General features: G+C 38.9%; 1 protein-coding gene across 14 annotated transcripts in view; it reads right to left on the bottom strand.

The window, feature by feature from the left end:
- The window catches only part of ATP2B2 (ATPase plasma membrane Ca2+ transporting 2), a 309,277-nt gene that overhangs the window by 84,966 nt on the left and 200,057 nt on the right, over positions 1-24,254 (bottom strand). For 10 of the 14 annotated variants that reach the window (XM_062620069.1, XM_062620078.1, XM_062620167.1 and 7 more), the window contains 4 exons: positions 17,146-17,403; positions 16,038-16,163; positions 8,591-8,716; positions 5,210-5,302 (listed from right to left, as the gene is read on the bottom strand). In XM_062620069.1, the coding sequence (XP_062476053.1) occupies positions 5,210-5,302; positions 8,591-8,716; positions 16,038-16,163; positions 17,146-17,403 (603 nt within the window). The remainder of the gene's footprint in view (positions 1-5,209; positions 5,303-8,590; positions 8,717-16,037; positions 16,164-17,145; positions 17,404-24,254) is intronic. The other 4 variants (XM_062620151.1, XM_062620157.1, XM_062620116.1 and 1 more) reach the window with 1 other exon arrangement.

The following is a 24,254-nucleotide window of genomic DNA, read 5'->3' as shown; positions in this document are numbered from 1 at the left end:
ATTTCCTATTTTAGCTACAGAGAGCCTCAGCGTTCTAACGTCCTTATGTGATTTCTTTCTTTTTAAAACTGAACATACACCATTTGAAAGTGTCTATGAAATACCAATGGCAGAACACAAACTGGAGTGGACAAAATCTTGGTGTTTGAATCACCAGCAAACAATTTCAAAGGTACTCAAAATTTCTTGGTGGGATCCTTAGGAAATTTTCACAGTGACATCGGAATTTATCTCATTGAAAAGACTGCTTGAGTTTTGTAAATGTGACAGTCAGAAGGGATGACATTCTCTTTGTATAATTATGTATAATGCACAATAAATAATGCTAAAGAAATTTAACAGTTAAACCACCTTTACAGGATTTCTGACACATTCCAATCAGAAATGCATCGTTAGAGTTTGTAAAACTATAAAGGCTAAGGTGCATTTCCTGCATCTTTGTATTTTCAGTAACTGGGAGATCACTAAAACCTTCCCTGTCCAAAAGAGGACAAATGGCCAAATCAGCCATGAATTCATCACTTCACCCTGTGCTAGCGAGCCGCAGGAACTGAGAGCCTCCAGAGCACAGGAGGCCAATCACGGCAAGGGGGTCTCAGATTTCTAACTCTGTTCCCATCTTGGCTGTAATAATATATAGTATATTCCCCTTTGCCATGAGACATGCATGGACGAACCCAAACAAAACCAAGTTTGTTTTTGCTGTGGAATTTCCTGAAGAAATTGTACACAGAGTTCACAGTTGAACTTGCTATCTCTCTAATGGCTATTTTTTTAAGAATGGTTTTTAATAAAGTTAGTGGAAGACATAAAGCATCTCTAGAGGTTCTGGCTAGAGGATAAAGCCTTCCTTAAGAACTGGAAAACCCTCATTTAGAGCAGTCTGCTCTATAGCTCTCTTTTCAGAACGCAAATCAAAACCTTAAAGCAGTATAATTGATGATTCTGCCATTTAAAAACCAAAACAAACCCAAGCCCAAGGCTTGCATAACTGGAAAACACAACATTTTTTTTTTCTATGTAAATCCAAGTATTTAATTTGATGCTATTTATTTGCTGTTTAGTAGTGGTATTATAATTGTTGTAATGAATTACACTAACAATTCATCTACCCTGGCTACCATAAACCAGCAGGACACCAAATGGATAATCACTAACAACAGTGAGAACACCAATATGTAAGAAATATATTCTTAACCTCAGCAGCTACTGCGTTTAGGTTGTTGGGGCAAGGGGAGAGTCATCACAGCTAGTTATTTTCTGATTATGTAGATAGAATAACAAAGAACAGGTAATTTAGGTAATTATGACAGAGAAAATATAAAGAAAAGAATGTAAAGGATTTATTTCCTCCTGTTCAAAATAATTTTAAGCTTGCACTTGGATATAAATTATGAATAAAGGAAGAAATTAAGAAAGAAAATGAGCTGACAGAATCACTACTGCTGAGAGATCCTTTCTCCTTTCAGTTAGTGCTAGGACCAGAAATACTATCCCATCTTTCTGGTTTTTTATGCATTGTTTAGAAACATTAAAGGGATGAGTATTTACTGATATTTTGATAATGTTTTATACATAATTCTTTTTTAAAGTGTAATCTATTTTCCCATAAATGTTGCAAATCTTTTCTTCTTTTCTTTTTTGAAATAAGTAAAAGGAACAGTGTTTGGGCCCTGGAGTCCAATTCTGAGTTTATTTTTATCACTTTTCCAAGCAAGGATGATGGTTTATTATAAGAACACAGAGCCTCCTACTATGACTTGCATTCTGCAGTTGCTCTGAAGGTTCTGAATTTGAATATAACACATTCTGCATGTTGTCTTTGCCTTACTAAAATCTGTCCTTTGGAAAGCACCCATGGCACCGGTCTTGAGCTCCTACTCTGAAAGACAGGTACTTCTCCAAATAAACCTTCCAAGACAAGACTCCCACCTACCTCTCCCAGCCCTTTCTGAGGAGTCAGTGGCACAGAATAACAAAGATCTATCACTGGCATTAGAAACTGTTTGTACATGGGAGGAACTGCTCGGTATCACCTGAAGCAGCTAATGGAGCTGTGTTCTTATGTGCTGTGATGGAGCAGAAAAGCACAAAATACCCTGTGGTTTTTCCACAAGGGCTCCTCTTGCAATGGAAATGAGTTATAGCCCTCTTCATGCCAAGTTTTAGTCTGCTGCTAGCAGGAACAGACGCACATTGCAAATCTATATATAGGGGGGAAAATGACGTCAAATGGATCTGCAGTGAATACTTGGAATTCTCTCATGCAGGCTGGTATCAGAGCCAACGCATTAGTAAAACACAGGTTGATTACAAAAGTACAGATCTGACTCCACTTTACCTAACAGGAAGTTTTAGCCAATTCTCCTATGCACACACTAAATAACTTCACTTACAGTTCAGAAAATACTTAAAAATGTATTAAAACTGCAGATTGTTCTGCAGGAATTGCACAGTGATGTGCATGCATGTGCCAGAACTGACAGAATTAACGGTACCTACTGAGTATTTCAGCTGAGACTTTTCTCTGGGTCTGCTGGGGTATTTCTAGACCAGAATATAATTTTCAGTAACAAATTCTGGTACCAAATGGAAAAACACCCCCAACAACCTGATATGGAGTAGGAATGGAGCAGTGCTCTAACAACAGCGATGAGCACTCCTTTCTCTAATGAAATCAAATTTGGGGTAAACAAGCTGAAACAGTGATTGCCGTTTCCCGTATTTTCTTCTAAAAAAATTTACCTTTTCTAAATGCACTTTAAAAATAGATGAATTTTCATTAATTACATTTCTGTAACATTTTCTCATCTACTTATTCTAAAAACTGAACATATTGCCCGTAGTTTTAACAGAGACCATCAAACAGTTATGTATTTTAATCTCAACTACTAGAACTCAACAGATGTTATAGCAGTTCCTTCGATACACACAGATTGTGTCACAAACCTGCACAAATTTAACACTATAAGCTCACTGACTGAAAACAACTGATTTCTTTTGTGTCAACTCTATATTGACAACTAAGACAATATTCTCTCTGAAATGGTAACATATTTTCAATTAACAAGCAACAGTATTTCCTGAGCTAGGTACTTATTCAAGTATATAATATCTTTTTTTTAATTGGAGGTACTTGCTACACAGAGGTATAGGACTTCAGGTAAAACATGCTTCTTTCCAGTCACATCTCAGGGAGAATCCTCTGACATTATTGAAAAAACATTATTTCATCCCTACTGAAAAAATATCTGCATGAACTTGGTCTCCTTGCTTTAGACCTTACTTTTTTCCTTCCTTTCTCCCATCCAAACCCCCTTCCATACATACCTACTTTATTCTCTAACTCATCCTCATCGCTAAGTAGGGAAACGTGTCGTATAAACACACTGGAATTTGGCAATTTCCCAGACAATTTCAAAGAAGGGCTGACCCTACTTGCCAAGAATCTGTTCTCCTCTGCACACAATGTCAGATAAGTTGAACCGTGGAAAGTATCTCCTGTTCATGTTGATCAAAGATCTGCAGAATTAATTCTACCACCTCACCTCAAAGGAGTTAAAAGCAAAAACATGCTCAGCTGCACAAAAAACTGACTTCTGCACTTTGTGCACTGAAACCAAGTGAGGATCTATCTCTCAACTCCAAGCTAAACAGGACAGTATTGTTTCTGATGGGAAAGTATATGACAGAAAATCACATACTTACTTAAGACACTGACTTAACTTCCCTTGGAACTCAAATTATAGACAAGGTTCAGGCAGTAAGACAGAACATAAAAGGTATTTACCAGGCAACTAAAGCTTGATAACGTGGAAACGAGGTTAGAACTATTTAGGACTCATCTCTGCATCCTGCTGAGTGGCAGTTGTCACCCAGCAAAGCACATAAGCAGATGCTTAACTTTGTGCAACTTGCATGACTGTGACACTGCAGTCTGCAGAGGGACTGGGGGGTGATACCTGGCAAGACTTGGTATGCGTACATCTGGTTTACACACAACAAAGTAGAATTATAGAGCATAAAGAATGGGGAATGATACATTCACTGTTAATTTCCTGGTTCTTGGTCTCTAAGGAATCTGAAATCACAGTGCAGGAACCAGGATGATACACGTTCCTGTCATGCAGTGAGATGTAGAAATGATAAATCCTAGTGTCCCCACAAACTTAGCATGTGAAGGAGCAGAGTTAAAATCTGGTTACATGTTTCTTTTGAATCCTAATAAAATTCTTTTAAAATCGCCTCAGAGATTTCCTTTGCCATTGCTTTAAATAAGATATTGCACCAGTAAATCTTCGTACTTGTCTAGTACTTGGCATTGCTGTGTCAGAAGCTCTGGTTTCACATGCATAATGCAAGAATGACTGACCTGCATGGAAAAAACATTCTATCACCAACACGATGAAAAGCAGAAATACTGTTGTCAGTGTTCCTGGTGCAGCACAAGAGTGGAAGGGTTTTATGGCAAATAAAGACTAATGCATCTGATTATTACAAAAAATAGAGCTGCTGCCTAGACTAATATTGACCCATTCCACTTAATACTGTTATTAGACTATTCAAAGAGATATCTGCATGCTAAGAAGTGGGGTCAAGAATCTGTACTAAGAGACAGCCAAAACTGACTACTGCAATATTTTTTTGTTTCTTTTTCGTAAATACAGGCAGGTTCATTAGATGATCCCTGTCTAATCTTCCAAAAAAGATGCTCAGCGCAGCAAAATTCCTAACACACTGTTAGTTGAAACCGAGCCAGATTCCTGATCCCAAGCACTGTTTCTCAGAGCTGCATGAAGACTAATGAATACTTATGAGAGTGGCACATCAGAAGAAGAGAGAATCATTTTATCATGGTGTTCTTCAGATCTATGCTGGCAAATATGTGAAGAACTTTACAATGAAGGCAGCTCAAAAGTTTTGAAACTAGCCTTGCTTAACTGTTCCTTTTAACTGCAGTTTTAATTAATGACAAATAGATCATAATTCCTACTTCTTCCTCTCCCTGCTTAAATCTGTGTGAATGAAGCCAGTTGTAGCATCTTTGTGGCATCTCTTATAAGCTACCATAGAGTTTACGGAGTAGGATCTCTCAGAGGGCAATCACATGCACATATAACATCTGTGCAGTTCATCAAAGGAGGAGGGGATCTTACAGAGTCAGGAGAGGAATCTATCAAATACAGCAAACTGGGTGTTCGTGACGTACCATTGACTAAGCTGGCATTTGCATTACCAGTGGCATTTGCACCTGCTGCACCATCTGTAGCTGAAGGAGGGTGGGAGGAGGGATGGGAAGAATCTACTGAGCAATAATGGATAAAAAAAACAAAATATAAATAATAATAATAACAACAACATGAACAAATGCATATGACAAAACAAAACCATTTATGGAATACTGAGGCTTTGTTTTCTTCAAATCAATCTCGTTTAAATTAATTAACATAATTTTCAAAAGCAAAATATCATTACAGAGATGTTACAAAAGCAAAAACTCATACATGGAATAACAATAAGTAAATAAAATGAAAGGCATTTAATAGAGTTGGTGAGAACTGACAGTACACAGTATTATGTGCATTGCACTGGTCCTTTTATGTGTGACTTGTTTAATATAATGTTATGCAAATATTAAAATGGTTGAAATATTTCCCTTGAGTTTATGAATCTACACATTACATTTTTTTTACATTATTATATTACATTTATGAATTCACAACATTACAGATCTTGTATTTTATGTCATGTTGCATATTATGATGTGTTATTGCTGATACAACCCAGTCTAACATGGGCTCAACCTATATCCTACCATAACCTAGTTAATATGCACACTGACCTGAACAGAAACATTAAGCTTTTCAATATTGTATGTGGAAATGGCAAATGAAGTTTTGAGGAGAACAAGGAGTTATTTTAAATCCAAATAACAAATGGAACTGGTTTGTTATGAAATGAAAAATGTATCAGAAAATAATTTTTTTTCTGGTTTTAGCCATTATCTGCAAAGTAGTGAAACCGGTCAAGAAATCTTTCCTAGCAGGAAGGTGGAAAACCCAAAGAAGGTTTTATTACTTTATTATGTGTTTTATACTAGAGTTCACAAGTTTAGCCTCTGTACATAACAGATTAACTAAGCCTTGTTTGGTTCGTGTTGGTCAATTGTTCTCAATGGAACACAGAAGTCCTGTAATGAATCCTGATTGAGACTCTTGGACTCCCGCAGCACCTAACCCATAGTGGCTGTTTGCCACTGTACTGGTTTGGTATTCAAGAACGATAGCATCCTTTTATTTACAAATGGTAAATTGGGAGAGGAAAATAAACAGCAGACAGGAGTTAAAAACATGCCCTGGGTGACTACGTTCGTGCAAATTTTAATTGCAAATTTGACTGCTGTGCTGGTAATAACTTAAACTGTTTTGGTTACTCATGCTTATTTTTTATGCCATTTGGATAGTCACACTAACCAGCGCAGCATGAACTACCAGCAGCAAATCATGCATTCCAACATTTAATATGCTGTAATTTGCTTCAGAGTAACTGATTATTCAAGCTTAACATTAAGACTTGCAACACCAACAATGCACGCACACTGAAATGTTTGCCACGAACAATCCTGCTGATTTAAATTATTCTTTAATTTAACTGCACTGATTCAAAGACAATTATCAGTTCAACCATGATTTGCCCCAAAGCTGCTGGCTAAAAGCCTCATCCTTTCATTTGATGTGGTACAATTCTTACTCTACCTGGAAGCTGATGTCCATCCTCCTGTTTCACACCTGCATGATGGTTTTTAACAGAATATTAATGAACAATAAAAGCATGCACCCACAGGAGACTGAAACAAACATTTATGATTCGCAGGGTTTCAGAGAGTTGCAGATTCATACACAAGAGTACATTATGTGAGGCTGGGCCTCAATCTACAGCCAGCTCTGCCCAGCCTCTCCTCTGCACCAGCACAAAGCTGCTACCAACAGTAGAAAACGTGAAGGGATTTTCTTGGTATTGTAGCTATATCCAATTAGATTCAGTGTCTGCATATAAAGTTCTTTGATACATGTGTCAGAGTCTCTGTGTCTGGGTAGTAAGTTACAAGCACAGTGCAGTGCATTACTCTGCTACCTCTGATTTCTCTTTCCCTGTCTTTCAAGGCCATCTACAAAGAGACACGAGAGAATCATCAGTGTCCTGAGCAAAACAACACACAGAGAAGGCCAGCCCAGTTAAACAGGGACAGCAGGGCAAATGGCTGTCACTTCCAAACAGGTACCAAGCTTCCTCTTCCTCACCTATAATACCCTTTGTCACTGCCAAAACAGATGCTGCCAGACCTCAAAAGGTCCATGGCCAAGAGCCTTTCTTTTAATCGCAGCAAGATCAAACTCTAAGATACTGTTCAAAACCAGTCTGACATGGAAGAGCTTTACTTTGGGAAGTTTCAGCCTGAATGGTCCCGGAACTAACCATGCCTAGCAGGTATTGTGAATTTCTGGGTAGAAATGAAAGGGTAAACATTGCATAAAGCCTTCCATCAACTCAAAAGGGATCTCCTCAGAGAAACAAGTGCAGCCACCTTTTCCACGTATTTGGAAATGGAAATTGTAGGTCATGAAAACCATTTGAATTTGGCCTTCCTAGCTGCAGCTTCAAATTAATAGGATGGAAATGACAAAAAGGTGGAATCACACTGCCTGACAGAGGCTAAGTCAAACGTTCAGTAAAGCTCTAGCTGCTCTTTTTCATCGATGGCAAAACCCACTGAAAAGTGGTGAAATTACTAAAACCCCATCTTAATTAGCCCTAAAATTAACTCTGACAGATAAATATTCTTGGAACAAACTTGGAACGAGATTCTGAAAGGAGACTTGAACAATGTACAAGACTATGAACCAAACCTGGAAAGCACACACATTAAATCATTTTTCTGCTTATGGGTGCAAGCCATAAATTAGCAACTGCTTATGGCATCACTATATGAAGGCAAAAAGTCTACAGAGACTTCTTGATTCCATTAACTGGCATCAGACATCAAAGCTAAATTCTGTCAACAGTTTTTGCTACTTTCTTGTCTCTTATTAGTCTTAGCCAGAACTTTACACCTTAAGAAATTAAAATGCCTCTACAGTCATTAAACACCCAGGCAAGCAAAAAGCCACCATGAATCTCTGTTTTACTTTTGAAGCTCAAAGAAAGAGGCTATTTCCATGGCCAAGTTGTTGATTTTTTTCTGAAAAAAATATTACATAGAGTTAAATGCACAAGAGCAAAACCTTAGCAAAGTTTTGGTGAGTATGGGTTTATGTAAAGAAGACATGGCAATGGGAGGGTGCCCATGTATTCCCTTGATTGCATTATGTACTAAGAATCCACAATTTCACACTGGAAAAACATCTTGTTATCCAATGTATTTATTGGTTAACAGCTTTGGCTGTTTTTCTGTGTGACATGTAATGACGAAAATGTATACAAAAAAGGAAGTTGTTAAAATCATATTTATTTGTCAGAAATGGGGGAGAGCCCTGGCTACACAAAGCCCAAGAGCTTTCTTCAGAGCGTATTTATGTGTTGTGAAATTTACCTTTCTTATCTTTCTTTTCTTCTTCTTCTCCTCCAGCCCCTAGCAGGGTGAAGATGATGCCTGTCTGAGAATTCACACCCACAGCAGTTACCAGCATCCGTCCAGAGCCTTCCATGACGTGAGTACCTGAAAATATGCAGTGAGAGTTATATGTAGCTGAAAAAATAGAAAGAACCACCATTAAATATTTTATGCAAGACTTTTACTATAGTACTGAAATAAATTTGTTACATTTAAAAAATCTATACTGAGGTAATATAATTACATACCAAAAATAACCCCTATTGTATGTTATTCTCTACCAAGAATGGATGCTTAACTGCAAATCCCAGGGTGCACCTGCATGAACCACACACATCAGATTCCTTTTTCAAAAGGAATGTTGCCACTAACCGAGTTTGCATAATTGTGGGAAAGTTTAGCTTCATCTAGTTAATTCTTGTAACTGAGCAGTCTTTCAGAGTTCTGCAAGCATTCCTCTGTGACTCTGGTCAAGACTGCACTGACTGCACATGCAATATTGTCACATAAATGAAGTGAAAATACATGTGCGGTTGGTTTCTTCTCATCTTGCTCACTTGATTTACATGCATAGAAAAAATGTTTTCGAAGACAATTTCACGTCTTTAAAATGAAAAAAGCCACACAAAGTCTTCAAGGAGATGTTACAGTAAACCAGCAGAATCCCAAACAGGCACTTGAAAACAAATTCATTGTGAGAGATTTCTATTACTGCAGTACCAATCAAAATGTACGTTAAGTTTTCCTGAGAAGGATCATTTGTTTAACTAGATAATTTTACCATTCTTTAAAGTAAATTCCTTTCCAGAAATATTTCATGCTTTAGTGTACAGAAATTGTTTATTTACAGCTCTTGTTCCTATATTGAACCAAACAATAGATGCATCCAGGTCACACATAGCCTCTAAGAAACCTTTTGCTATGAGTTGTGGGAGCAAAAACCAATAGAAATTCCCAGAAGTGATGGAAAATATTCTGATTTACATCTTGGAAAAAATTTATAACCGAGCAGAAAACTGTTATGCCCATTAAGCGTAAGTCACTGTGAGAACACAGAGGAAAAGCTGTAATTTCTCAACACCAGAGCAAGGACGGGAAGCTTACTGGACTTGTACTCTTTTAAATATTCTTTCCTGTATATGAAGGAGGAAGTAGTTTGGAAACGATGAAAACAGACTGTAACACACCAGCTGTCAGCCCTGAGAAACAAAATCACAGCACACAAAAAAGACGGGTGTACATTTATACCTCCAGGTGAACTATGGGAAGACCCATGGTTAACTAGAACCTGCTCAGGAAGTATTCTGTTACTTAACAATTGGTTTTAATCCTAGGTGCTACAGTTCTAAATACATTTTATTTTAAGAGCAGTCATTATTCCCCATTTGCAGCTGTGGAACACCAGAAGAATGAGACCAGATGGAATCAGAACAAGTTCACCAAAAATGTGAGATCCACTGACCTTCCTTAAGACAACACCACAGTTTCATTCATGCTGCAGCAGCACGAATTTGGCAGAGGCATTAACTGGCTTGTCTTAAATAGTGCTGTGGCTAATGAGGTAAAAATTCTGGTAAGCTTATTCTCAGCTATCTTGCCCCTAGTCACTCACCCATGACCATCACCAACTACTACTCAACATTTTAAAACCGAAGTTGTTCACTGGGGCCTGTAGTTGTGGAATGTACTGCAGCAGGGCACACCTGAAACCACAACAAAAGAGACATCTTCAAACAAGCTTTCTGCTAGCTCCTGCAACATGGACTCCTGACTGACTGCACCACGAGCTGGCTGCACTGAGCACGTGGGGAGTAGAATTGATTTCGCAATGAGAATCTTATTGGGCATTCAGGTCTCCTAACCCTGAATGGCCACAGAAAGATCTTTTTTCCCCTCCCTTTAAAAAAAAACACTGCTTTTTAGGTATAGAAAATATACTCATTTCAGTGAGTTCTCTCAAAAGCTAAAAAAAGTGAAGATATATGGACCTGTGCCCTTATACAGATTTGTATTATACACACACACACACAAACGCTTGCTGTTCATCCAGTCGCTGTCCTAGAACATGGTAAGCAATGCAACTATCTATTTATAATCAAAATATCTTTCTCTAAATAATCAAAATCTCTCATGTTCTTAAAAGGAAAATAGAAACACAGAACAGAGAGAACATCTGTCAACACTGAACCTAATTTGAGAGCATAAATATCTCATCAGAACACTGAGAAAACTTCAGCAGAAAGAAGCCAAATAAAAACAAAAATGCACTAATGGTCAGACATCGCAAAGAAAAGCAACAGACTTTCTGAGTTCATTGACAACTGTTCCTGTGGCTTTGTGAGACAAAATTTGAGTCCTTAAAATGTCATTTGCTTTCTTTCATATGATTGATAGAGAAAAACATCACAGGCATACAAATCAGGACTGCCACCCAAACAACAAAACACAAGTTATGTTCAAGCCTAAAGGAACAGAACAGATCTTTAAAAACCAAAATAAGCTTCATTGTATTGGCCCAGACAAAACACAAAATGTCTGAAACTTAACTTCAAAATTTAGAGGAACCTTTCTTTTTTAATGTTAACACCATTTAAAATATATTTCAATTAAGAACTTGCTTTTAATATTCCCATGTCTTTTTCTGAAGGACTCTTTGTATTGGACTACAAGGGTGGGTAGAAATATCCTCCAAAACTTGGCACACACATTTCTGTTTCCAAACCACTCTATTAAGAAAACATGTACCCACCAGATTTCACCACCCTACACCAGGAAAAGACAAACCTGCCTTAACCTGAAATGCCTTTCTGAACCTTTTCCTAACATTAGTTTTGTAAAACATAATTCAAACCTGTTCAGGTGCACACAAAAGCATGTTTTAGAGATGATACTAATTTATCATCACATTATGTTCCGCTAGTGCTATGGAGAATTCAGCAGCATCTAAGCTAAGCCACAGAACTGACCTCCTTTCACCTAACTGGCAATTTCACCATTTAAATGGCATTATACTACCTTGAATAAAGACATGGGTACTGTAACTTCAATCAGCTATTGTTATAGAAATGGAGTTTTGGAATGAATGTGTGTTTTTCACTGATCTGCACACTAAGCACATATTTCAGCTTCATCTTGAACAATTCTACTGGCCCCTTTCCTTCTCAAGACTGGTTTTTCAATATTAGTAAAATCATTCTTTCACATGCTGAGTATTTAATTTCAAGTTAATTAAATACTTACTAAATTATGACTATTCCAAGATACAAAAGGAAGAAGTCTAGTTTAGTAAAAAAAGATAGAAACAGGTTCAATGGATAAGAAACCTATTACAGCGTGTACTTCTCAGACAAAAATGCCACTAAGCATGAGACTGCTCAGAACTACCTGGGTTTAATAGTAGTACTGGTGAAATAGATTGGAAATAGAGCTGAAAAACAAAAAAGAAAGCTAGAGCTGGGCAGTTTGGGGGTTTTACACTGATTTGCTACTTCCAGCAAACTTGGGGTGAACAAAAGTTCTCAGCATATCTAAGCAGCTGTTTCAGTCACTGCAGTTACTAAGAGGTAACTGAAATTAATAATAAGGTGAACAAACCACCAGAAGAAACCCCCTCATCCACAAGTAACTTCAACAACCGGAACTTCTGAAGTGAGCTGCTCAGTTCGGACCATTTCTGATGCACTGGAAGCCCAGGGCCGAGTATTTCCTGGCAGGGAATGAAGACAGAATCAAAACTACTTTTCTCCAGAAAACAACTGACCCGGTTCCTCACTCCAGCTTCTTTTTTTTTTCCAAACCTCACAAAGCACCACAACAAGAGATTTCTTTTGTATATGTGTTCTTAAATAAGCTCTCTTTCTTCATTTCAGATCCTTGTTGTGCACTGATACAAGTAACCACCTATAAGAGTCAGGTTAGAGTAAAGTAGTGATCTGTCAAGTTCAGTTCAGCAAGAACTATACTGGGTGAGTTCCTCTATGTAACTCTTTCATACCTTAATCAAATTAATCTAAATGCCTGGGGAAAAAAAAAGGTCTAAACAGTAAGCCTCATAAGGCATTTTGTTACTATTATAATACATGGTACTCCAAAATACTTCACTGTGTGCAATACTGAGGCCAGACTCGTATTCAAAATGTCTCTATTTAGGAGTCATGGATTTCTGTGAACTTTGAACTACACAAAACTTAAAGGGACCCATCAGCTTCAATCAAGGCAGTTGAGTAGCAGTTGGTTTGCTTACCCAAGTTGTCTTCATTGTTGGTTGATATATGCCATGCAAAAAAATACTATGTCAGCACAATCTCATTTAAGCTGATCACTACTGATGCAATGGCTTATGCTACACCATGAATGCTTCTTCTAGTTCAGTCTGTTACTGAACTAAAAGAAGGAAAACGTTTTAGACAGAAGTACAGTGGAACTATATAAGAGAAGCTGCTTCCTTTGGTTTCAGGTATATCATATCAGCCTATCTATTTCTATGTCTGCCTTCCTAGGTGGCACCGAATGTGCTATATACAGATGGAACTATCTGCTTTAGCCAGCACTTGTACTCCTAGAACTGCTTCTCAAGTATGGTAAATGACTATCTGGATGATCAAACAGGACATTAAGCACAGAAACTCATTTAGTTTAATTATGTCATCCAAACTGACTGCATATTAAACAAGTTGTTCCAGGTGCCGATGGTGAAAATAATACTCCCTGATTGGGGTGTTTATCCTGCACCAAATTTAAACTCACCAAACAAACTGTGGCTCCAATTCAGGTGTTACCTTTTTTCAGTTATTCCTGTCAAGCCTGAACTGTTTTTATTTCCAACAGATGATTAAGGGAGAACAGTGGCAAGCAACATCCTGCCAACATCTGTCTAAACTACAGAAACCTACCTGAAGATAACTGAACGATGTCTTCAAGTACAAAGATAAGAGGAAAATTTATGGTCTGTCTGATGGTTTTGCAGGGGATTGATTCAGGTGAGGGTTTCTTTCTTTAGACAAGTTGTATATAAATACAGATCTGGGCTAACATCCAAGGCAAACTGAGTTCTAACACCCACCCCTGAAAGACATGGTGCTTTACAAGCTCTCAGGTTTTGGGCTACTAATGACTTCCACTGGGCACATCAGCTCTCACGTCACTGGGATTAAACTTTGTACTGTATCGATGGAAAAAGGTCTTTCTTTTTTTTGCTTGAGAGAGTATCAACTCCTGAACAAACAGAGTTTAGAGATTTTCTAACACAGTGTGAGTAAAACATCATTAGTATAAGTATGGAACAAAGGTGAGTGCAGTGCTTGTTAAAATATCACATTAATTCCTCACCTTCTTTGTAATCACAATAGGGATTACATGGGAAGAGAGAAAAATAGAGTACACACTTGATTTAACTCTGCAATAAAAACGTAAAGACAAATTTCTCTCCTCACAGCAAAAAAATCTGAGTTTTGGTAAGCAACACAAAACCATCTCTTCTCCTAACTTGACTGCTTTCCCTTTCTCTCCCTTTCAGGGCAACACCTTCATGTTTTTCAGAGCCACCATGGAAATCTATGGGTATTGAAAAAGATCTGATTCACTTTAGGAATATGTGAGTGTACATGAATCAATGGAAACCTCATGATCAGAAAACCTCTAGAACTCAGCAACAGTTGATTTTGATAGAAGCCAATGATATTCCATGACAGAAGTTTCTATAAGAAAATATCACGATTAAAACGATCTCTTTAAAACGAAACCGTCTGTTGCAGTTACGATGTTTACAGAACAGCACAACTGCCAGCTAAGAAAAAAGAAATGAAAAAAACTGCACAAATATTTCAAGGACAACACTGGATTACTGATTTTGTTAGGAACAGCACCAGTGAGCTGCCCTTCCTCCAAATATCCCTGCAGGCCTCCCTGCTTATACACCAGAAAGCATCTCCAAGAGAATCCTAAATTAATCCAGAAGATAAACCAAATTACTGTAAATCTAGCAAAAATGAGTCAGTACCTTCATACACTGGATGTCAGGTGGATGTCACAACACTCCCTTAAATTCCTTTCAGTACCTCAGGGAGCCAGAGGGACACCAAAACCTCAAAAACCCCAACTGGCACTGTCCCCACCAACTGAGCATTTCTGCATGAGCTGCAAATACTCAGCTCTTCGTTGTACCTTCCTCGCACAAATGCACCCTTTGGAGTTTGCAGATACACCACTAAGCTTTACTATCTTCTATTTAACATGTGTAAACACATTTTCAGGCATCCACAACTTGGAAACATTTAGGGTTTTACAACATGAACATCAAAAGGCCTACACTTGGCAGCACACTGCAGCAAAATAATAAATAAAACCCAGAATATTTTTAAAGAAACTAAAGGATTCTTTTTATTTCCTAAAAAGCCATTTGTTTTGCTGGTTTAGTCTCAGAAGTGACAGAAACTTTTTGTGTCATTTGAAAACAATAATCCAGTACACAGTTTCAGGGAGCAAGATGCTTGCAGCTTGCCAAAGTTAAAATGAATTAACATGGTCTTCTGCAACATGAAGTCCGTGGCAGTGGCCAGTCCACCAGTAACATTAGCAATTCCTTCATCTTAAGTTAATGCAGCTACGTTTGACTGAAGGCTGGCGGGGTTTTAGCAGCCCACAATTCCATATGTTACATGATAAACATTCATAACCTGATAGTCAGTGCTCTGATTATGTGATGGCAGGTGTTGCCTGAGAATCTCCTGCTCAGGGAGGCAGGCTGGGGCAGGAATGCTGCAGGGCTGCATGTCGACCTGCTGCACCACCACATCAGTGTTCTATTTGGGGTGCCCCTTGGCTGACCCTTGTATATCCAGACAGCAAAGAGAATCTTTTCCATGTATAAAAAGCTCAAGTATATTTGAAAATGACTGTTTCAGGTTATAACACATTGATGATGACTGTGGGATCAGCAGGCTGTTACGTTGTGATGACATCCCAGCTGGGATATTGACAATCAACCTATTTAGAAACTATCTTTATGAGGATTAAAAAAATCACATTCTATTTAACCAATTTACTGTATAGAATTATATTACAAAATACAAATACTACAAAGAGCTTGAATTTACCACAGAAGCTAAGCTCACAGTATTCTAGTATTCTAGCATTTCCTTCTAAGCACATTGGGTTTTCTCTGTTGTATCTAGCACATACACCAAGTGTTCAAAGAGACTTTAAAATGCTCGTTTCCTCTGAAAATACTTCATTTCCTTCTCACTTTATAAAGCACGGCAATCAGAAATAACTGCACACAATCAAACCTCCATAGCATGTCCTTTGAATTACAAAGAGAAGGCCAGTGTCTGTGTTCAAAAGATCAGTTACTAAAACCTGACGGTGTGGTAAAACGAAACAAAGCAGTTCATAAGAGATAACTCAGCAAGAATTCCAGCAGATTTACCTGACAGGAGCATTGGGTCTTTGTCAACAGACTTGCGGACTTGGTCTGACTCTCCAGTTAAAGAGCTCTCATCGATTTTAAGATCATTTCCTTGAATAAATATCCCATCAGCAGGTAGAAGGTCACCTTTCAGTAAGAAAATGGTCATGGAAAACCAGAGTGGTTTAGTAAGATTGTTCTTATAACTACATCATAGTTTTCATTGTAAAATCACAATTAACAACAATTGCATTAAAATGTAAAATGAAAGCAGAAGTGAAAGAACTACTACCATATCTGTCCATGTTAGCCACAGAACTCCAGTCCTGCTGGGAAGGGCCTTTTGTATTGCGCATAGTTTTTGCCTAATCTTGTCCCAGAATCAAAATGCATCACATTTAACATATGGTGAACACAATAATCACTGAGATTTGGCAGGGGGAGTGCTGCTGCTCTTGAACATGCCATGCAGGTTCCTCTATTAGCCTGCACAGGAATGAACAGTGGCTGATGAAGGTCAAGTTGCCCTTTCCCCTTCCCCACTCTGGAAGCCCTTCGCTGAGTCCAGGAGAAACCTGAAGGTTGACAGAATGGGCATAGTGCTGGAATTCACCATCTCAGCCAAACACAGAGCTCCTGCAAAAGTCACTGGAGCCCAGGGCTTTCCCTGGAGCATATAATTAATTATAAAACATCATTCACTAGATGCATCTGATCTGGGGGAACTTACAGGATCCATGGCTCTGGAGCAGCCTACCAAATGGGGTACCCACAGAGGCACAATTCCCTTTCACAGAGCATTTCAAAATACTTCCTCTTATTACTAAGAGGACAGAAACGAAACATTCCAAACAGTGTCCTCCTCCATGAAAGAGAATTGCCTTTGTATGAACAGTTATTGTCCTTGTCAGTGAGAGACAGTGAAGATTGCAACAATAACATGAATTACCTAGTGTAATTTGACAGCAAGTATCTCAGGTTTTCCTTCTACCCTAACAACCAAATTGTTATCTTATCATAGGCAACAATAACACCACATAATTCTCTTTTACATCCCTTCCAGTGAAATGAGTCTGTTCTGCTAGAAAGGGAAAACAGAATAAAGTTCAGGAAAGTTGCCAGAACTTACCATATTTCACCTGTGCAATGTCACCAACTACTATCTCTGCCACTGGGATCTGGATAACCTGTCCACCTCGCACAACAGTAAATTTCTGTTCTTGCTCAATACGACTTTGAAGCCCACGAAACTGCTTCTCCTTGCTCCAGTCATTGAAGGCAGTGACAAGCACAACACAGATAACAGAGAGTAGGATGGCAGCACCTTCAATCCAGCCAGCTTCAGCCTCACCTTCATCTTCAGCTCCTCCTGTTGCAGTACCACATCCTGCAAAGACAACGTGAAGAACTGGTTAGTCACGTGAAGATTGGGTTGATCATGTTTATCACAAGATGAAAAACTTGCTGTGAAATGACAGCAAGGGTAAGAAGCAGAACTGCTTTGTGAAGTCCTGTCTGCTAAATGAAACATGGCAGAATAGAGGAAAAAACAGAGAAATAATGTCTGAGGAAAAGAGAAAGAAATCAACAGAAACTTTAGATCTTTTATTTTTCCTGCTGAACAAGGTATCCCTGATAAACCTAAACTAAACAAACAGACGAAGGCACCAATTCTGTTATCCAATTAGAAGGATTGACAGCTTCACCTGGTCCATCAAGCACTTCCAGAAAGAAGGAGTAACATCAATCAATGCAAAGCAGTGGCATTAAATTATTATAAGAGATTAAATTAAAATGGATGTAAGAAATATTTTTCACTACATACAATTTCTAAATATTTCAACTCAATGCACTTATAAAAACACTTGTTTAGAAAACACAAAGTTGATCTAAGAGTATTAGTATTCAAATGTGATACTGAAATGTATTAGGGAGCACTGAGTAAAAATAATAGCATAATATCAATTCATCATTCTTCCTTACAGAGGAATACAGTGGGGCGTGCTTATAGAACTGGATGTTATTTTTGCCACAAGTAAAACAATAGGAAAAAATACATTCTATGTATTAATTCTGAAGTGTTAATTCTGAACTGCTTTAGACACGTTGCTAATTATTTATTTCAAAGTAATATGCAACTAAAATGTAAACCATTTCCTAGATAGTGTTCACAAAACAAAACCAATCTAGCTCTCCTTCTTGATGAAGGTAGCTTGTCACAGTGGGCAGCAAAGTACAGTTCAGAGATCCCAGCGGACAGGAGAGAAGAACCAAAGGCTGAGCCTGAACAGCACAGCCTCCTCTCCCAGGTCCGAGGGAAGAAGGAAAACTCTTCACTTTTCACACAGAACTGACCCAAGGAGGCATCCAGCATCACTCCTGCATCTTTGCCAGGTACCAGGGAGCTCAGCACCTTAGCAGCTGTGCTGCTTCCACCTATGACTGAAGTTTAATTTTGGTATAGTCGTCACCTGTCACCAGAGGGAATTAAAAAGCAATTTGATTTCTATTTTTAAGTCACAAAGATTTCCCTGTAGCATAAGCACCATAATTCGTTAACCAGCCGAGTAATTACTCTTGCGTAAGAACAGCAACAAAATTACCTAAAGCCAAAGGAGGAAAGATGACACTGAACGTCCATTTAAAGAAGTTTAAACAAGGTGACTTCGTTTCTTTCTTGTGTGCAATAAAGATGGTTCTGTTAGTAAGGGCCTTGTACTGCGGATGAAGGTTCACACAGGTCAGTGGTCTAATGACATCTTTGCTAGGAAACACCCTTCTCTTGGGAGTGTGCTTTGCCTTTCACTTGGGTTAAGTCTACATTTAAACAACAGTAACATTTCAGAGCAATTTCATTATGGTTTTAAAAGAGATTTTCAGACAGGCAGGATTTAAAATGCCACCTGCCCTTCAAGGAGTGACCCATCTGTCAGGAAACGTGTTCTTGAACTATGTTGTGTTCTTGCTTCAAAGCTGTTTCAGAATTATTCCCCTCTGATGGTGGAGGGGATGGGACTTGCACCTCTATTGGTGTAAGTTTGTAGAATTCTTGTTCTTCTGCCATTTTGTCCCACAGGATTTTCTAAAAATTGTAGAAAGAGCTAAAAGAATTTACAGGAAGAAACTGGATGTGTTCATAGGAAAAACTCCACATACCGCTTAACTATACACTTATACTATCTGTCCTCCTTACTGTAGAACACAGAGTGACACAGGATCGACTTTACAGGTAAGAGGAAAATAAGGAATAGAAATAAGACACCCAAAAGACCTAATAACATTATGCCTAAGTAGCAAAATGTAGTTTAAAGCATCTAATGTCTATTAAGAAAGCTCATATGAGCTTTTAAAAACCGTTAAGGTGTGAGATTGCCATTATGCTTTCACAAGATAGTACTTGTTTCCCGATGCTGCTAACGAATCTGACTGAGATTTTATTGAAAGGCACAGCCCAAAAGCAGCACAAAAGAATCTGTAATGTGCATGTGTGATTTGTGCTGGGGTTTATTCCAAGACAGTCAATTGTGAAGTGCTAATTTACAATTAAATTTAACACAGGTCCTATCTGTCAGAAGATTCCATTTCAGAGAAGTAAACAAGTTTTAATGTGAAACTCTTTCCTACTGTAGCTATGAGCATATGCTATGCGTGACATCCCCCAAAGCCTCAGCCTTGTGAGACACAAAATGCATACTGCATCTGAAACTGAGATTATAGATTTGACTGCAAGTCAAGAATGTAAGGAGCCTGAACTCCGCTGGCACCAAAAGAGCAGAGGAAGCCATGAGATGGATTAGCTTATTCCAGAAGTGCACAGGAACAGGCAGGTGAGCCGAGGCCCCCGAGGAGTGGGGGGACCTGAAAGTGCCAAGGCAAAGGAAGTTCAGAAATACAAGAAGGGACTACTAGGGTTGTGTCTTCCATAAGACATCACAAAATACGTTACCAAAAACCTGTGGGAGGAGAACGGCATTTTATAAGCTTAAATTTGACCAGAAACGGGTCAGCAAAGACTGTTGAACAAGTTCTCTATAGAAAGGAGATGAAAGGAAAATCGAATCCAAAGGTGAAGAGGATCCAGGAAAAAAAGAAAAAAGAAAAGGAAAGTAATTCAAACCAGCACACATAACCAGTCCACCTGAAGTCACAACAGCCTGGGCTGCTATCTCATGAGAAACATGGGCTACAAAACCTGCTCAAGAACCCGGGGAGCACCCAGCACTCGACCTGTACTAGACCCATTTATGCACCTAATTAATTGCCAGTCATTTCAAAATCAGCCTGAGAAGCCTACTCTGCATTAGCACTGTTTTACTTATTTATTAGGTTTCGAAAGAAAAACCAAGATACTGGAAGGGAACTGTATGACAGAAAAGACTTGAATACACTTGCACCAAAAAGGGAAGGTGAGAAAGCAAAGGAAGATACACAAGAGCAGGTTGCTTCCAAGGTCACAGACACCATTTCAGTACATATTCCTTGTGAGAGCAACCAAATCTGGGCAAATGCAGAGAGCAGCAGGCAAGCCCTGTGCAGGTCAGAAGAATCTGTGGTTGATTTCAAGGAGTTCTGAGGAGATTCTTAAAGCTGCTTTGAACAGCACCTCAATTGCAGTGACAGACTGCACGGTCTTCAGCTGCAGCGTGGTAATTTTTAAATCAGAAAAGGAAGGTTTTTAAAACCTGTGAACATCTGTATGCTTAACAAAGTCCCAACCTACAGCACACACCTCTCAGCCCCTCATCTCAACCTACACAGTACTATTTTTAAGCTGAGAATAGCTTGTGTCATTTCAATTCCCAAGGAAAATCTCCCAACACTCCCAGAGGTAATTTTTTTCAGTCACTCAAACTGGTTTTGTCATCAGAAAGACAACAGTTCTCATGATAAAAACTTCTGATTTAATCACTTTCTGCAAAGACATTTTTCCTTAGCTGCAACTCCAGCACCGATGCTATTAAAGCAAACTGCGCAGCTCAGTTACAGCTTTGTCATTACAAGAGTTAGGCTCTTGCTACTACCACTCTAAGTGATGTTACTTTATCAAACATATCCAGTTGGAGGGCAAAAGGAACGATAACCACAGATTGTACAATGAATATCACAGAATCACTGTCTTAACAAGTATTTTTTAAGCTGTAACAGATATGGCAATATTTATATTTACATATTCCTTGTTGTGTCTTATCATTTGCTGCAAAATTAGTCCAAAAGATACTGAAATACCAAACTGCTTCCCAAAGCCCCCTGTGAGATGCTGCACCATCAGTGGCTGGGGCACAAAGCAGCAAGGTCAGCGGCTGCTGGCAAAGCTTTGCGCTTTGAGTGTCACCCCAGAGCCACGGCTGACTGCAGAGGTGCAGAAGTGACTGGAACTCAGAACAGCAGGGTTCTGCCTTGCTCTCACAGCCTCCAGGGACTCCTGCACCCGTGACAAACATCTGCTAGTTACTTAGAGTGAGCCAGATCGCATCCTCCAGAAGCACAGAAGGGCTTTACTAGTGCGAGATGTTTAGACTACACACATGCCTCAGGTTTAGGGGCTGCACATTCTCTGCGAGTGATTTTTGGATACTTACTTGAAAAACATTTTAGAATTCCTTATTTGTGATGCATCAGTTACTTACATAAGGACTGTGGCGTACGGGGGAGCAGAAAAACTCATTGGGTCCCTGTAGGTTATTATGTAACTGCCAACTTTGGAGTTCACTATTAAATATTTACACATTTCCTTGCATGTTCATGCAAGGAAACAAACCTGTAAGCCCTGAAAGCGTGTATATATTCACATAGTCCTTCAGCCTGACAGCAAACATTTGTGAGCACAGAAATGGTCATTAAAATACTCAATCAGCTTCAAGACATGCGAGATGCTGATCAAGATTCTTCCTGGAACCTCCAAGGGAAGGCATTTTGTAAAGATCAGTTGGAAGGATAGGGCCCTACCTCCCCCAGAGGCAATGGAGAGGAATGGGACCATGAAACTATTTCTATAGTTTCTGTTTCATATTCAGTTTAGTTTCCTTTTGTTGCCACAGGGAAGGCAGAGAAAGGCAACCCTAGGAATGTTAACCACAAGTCCTGTTCTTAGGGATTGCAAGGGGAAAGTTTAACATCTGATTCACTATAATTTCACTGCACCTTGCTCAGATCTAACAATGCCTGGTAAATACAGCCACGTATTCAAAAGGTACCACACAGTTCTCAAATGTAAGAATCAGACCTTTGGAAGCTGTCCTTTGTGTTTATTGCTAAGAGTTCAAGTGCCGTTACTCAACAGCGCTTGCAAGGTCATGTCCTAGCTGAGTTTTACTCGCAGGATTAATACTTCTGGAGACTCTCTTCCTGGAAAATATGTGAGAAAACTTGATATTTCATCCCAAAGTTTTATCATTACCTCATGGCCCCAGCTGAGAATTGAGTCGTGCTTGGCAGCCTGGAAATCTACCTAATGAGCAGTATCTAAAAGCAACCCAGTTTGTTGATGACTTACACAGCTCTAATGAAGGGAAGGCATCTATGGGACTTAATTCTTTGCAGTGCAACACAGATTTGTAGAAAGCGGATGTAGATCACGTTACATTGTGAAACTATTGTTTAGTTTGCAGGTCCCATATGATACAGTATGCACACTTGGCACTTTACAAGGTCTTAATGCAGTGTTACTGAAGCCAGCTCAAGTCTCGAACTGATGTCATTTATCTGTATCATAGACATCCAGTAATGAATTTGCTCTGTAAGCACATTTTGTGCTGGTGAACAGTATAGGATTGATAGTTTTGATACTGTCAAGCAAGAGCAGAGTGAAACCATTACTTCGGACAAACACCTGGCTCCCAAAATGTAATGTTCCACTTCATCCCATCTGTATTTTAGAAGTGATATGACTGTTTTTTTTCTGAGTCCATGACACACACAGGATTATTTCCATACTTCCTTTAGAAGTTCTGTTCTTGGGCAGAGCATGATACCTAGATTGGGCTTTACTTGCTGAGTCCAAGAAGCGGTGTTTAAATCTCTGTTTTCCTTCTTGTTGCTTCTACAGAGACACCAAAGGTATGGATGGTATTCCCAGGTCTATCATTCCAGATTGCCACACTGCAGTCAAAACATCAATTGACACAAAAACCCCACATCACTATTGGGTGAGCAGAACCTCACTTGCTCCATCTCACTCAAAGGAAATAGGGGAAAGAGAGAGTCAGACAGACAGACAGACAGTATCCCTAGCCAGCAAAGTGGGAGGGTAAGAATCAAGAAGTTTGTAATAGGGAAGCTTCAGAAAAGACTGTCTGCTAAATAAGACTTAAATGCAATCTTGAGTAACCTAGAAACAGGCTATTTGTGAGAATTTTAAAATACAGTAAAACCCATTATAGTATATTATAAACAACCAATGCAAAACGTTTTCATCCAAACACATATAAAAGAGCAATTACATTCACTTAAATGTATTTTCAGTGAATAGGTTTGCTGTGCAACCCAGTATGAATTAGCAAACCAAGTGTTTTCACACATCATCAAAACCACTTTCTCCATAATAATAAACAAACTTAAAGAGCTTCACAGGCATTACTGCATGTACAGATAGTAAAAACTTGTTCAGAAAAGACTAAATGATGAAATAGTCTTCATTATTTCGGGGTTGAGGGAAGTAAAGACCATTGGTTCAAATCCAAGGTTCCCAATACAAGGTAATATATTCCATAGATGAAGAGCTCTGCCTGTGGTGAGAAGGCCTTGCTGCAATAATTGTAATAAAGACCCTCTCTAGGAAGGAGACAGCCTATAAAGCGTGTGTATCTGTTAGTATAGCCTGTAACCAGCTCATACAGAAAAGTTGTCTTAAAGGAGCCTTCGTAAAAAGGAACAGCCCATTTAGGTCCTGAACACACAGCTGAAGAGAGAAAAACACAGAATGTACATTCGGAGCTGCAATTACCCAGGCACGCCTTACAAACATGTCAGAAAGCCAAAGCTACAGCTAATTTCTAAATCAGGAGGAATGCTCCCATTTCTCATGCAGCAATCCCCAACCACATCCAGCACTTCCCCAGTACAGCTGGATGGAGAGGAGGATTTGAACACTTCCTCAGCTACTGCTCCAATGCAGATCACTGATAGCACCGGGAAACACAGAAGCCCATGAAAAGAAAGAAATTCTTCACAGCAAACTGGCTGTCACCAGGCTCTTGACTTGAAACAGACCTAAGAAAAACATTCAACATTAGCACAGAA

This window comes from Pezoporus occidentalis, unplaced genomic scaffold (assembly GCF_034315485.1).
Source record: "Pezoporus occidentalis ecotype Australia unplaced genomic scaffold, CSIRO_AGI_Poc_V1 ctg106, whole genome shotgun sequence".
NCBI classification, from domain to species: domain Eukaryota; kingdom Metazoa; phylum Chordata; class Aves; order Psittaciformes; family Psittacidae; genus Pezoporus; species Pezoporus occidentalis.
The sequence above is the reverse complement of the archived record's forward strand: the minus strand, read 5'-3'. Positions and strand labels throughout refer to the sequence as shown.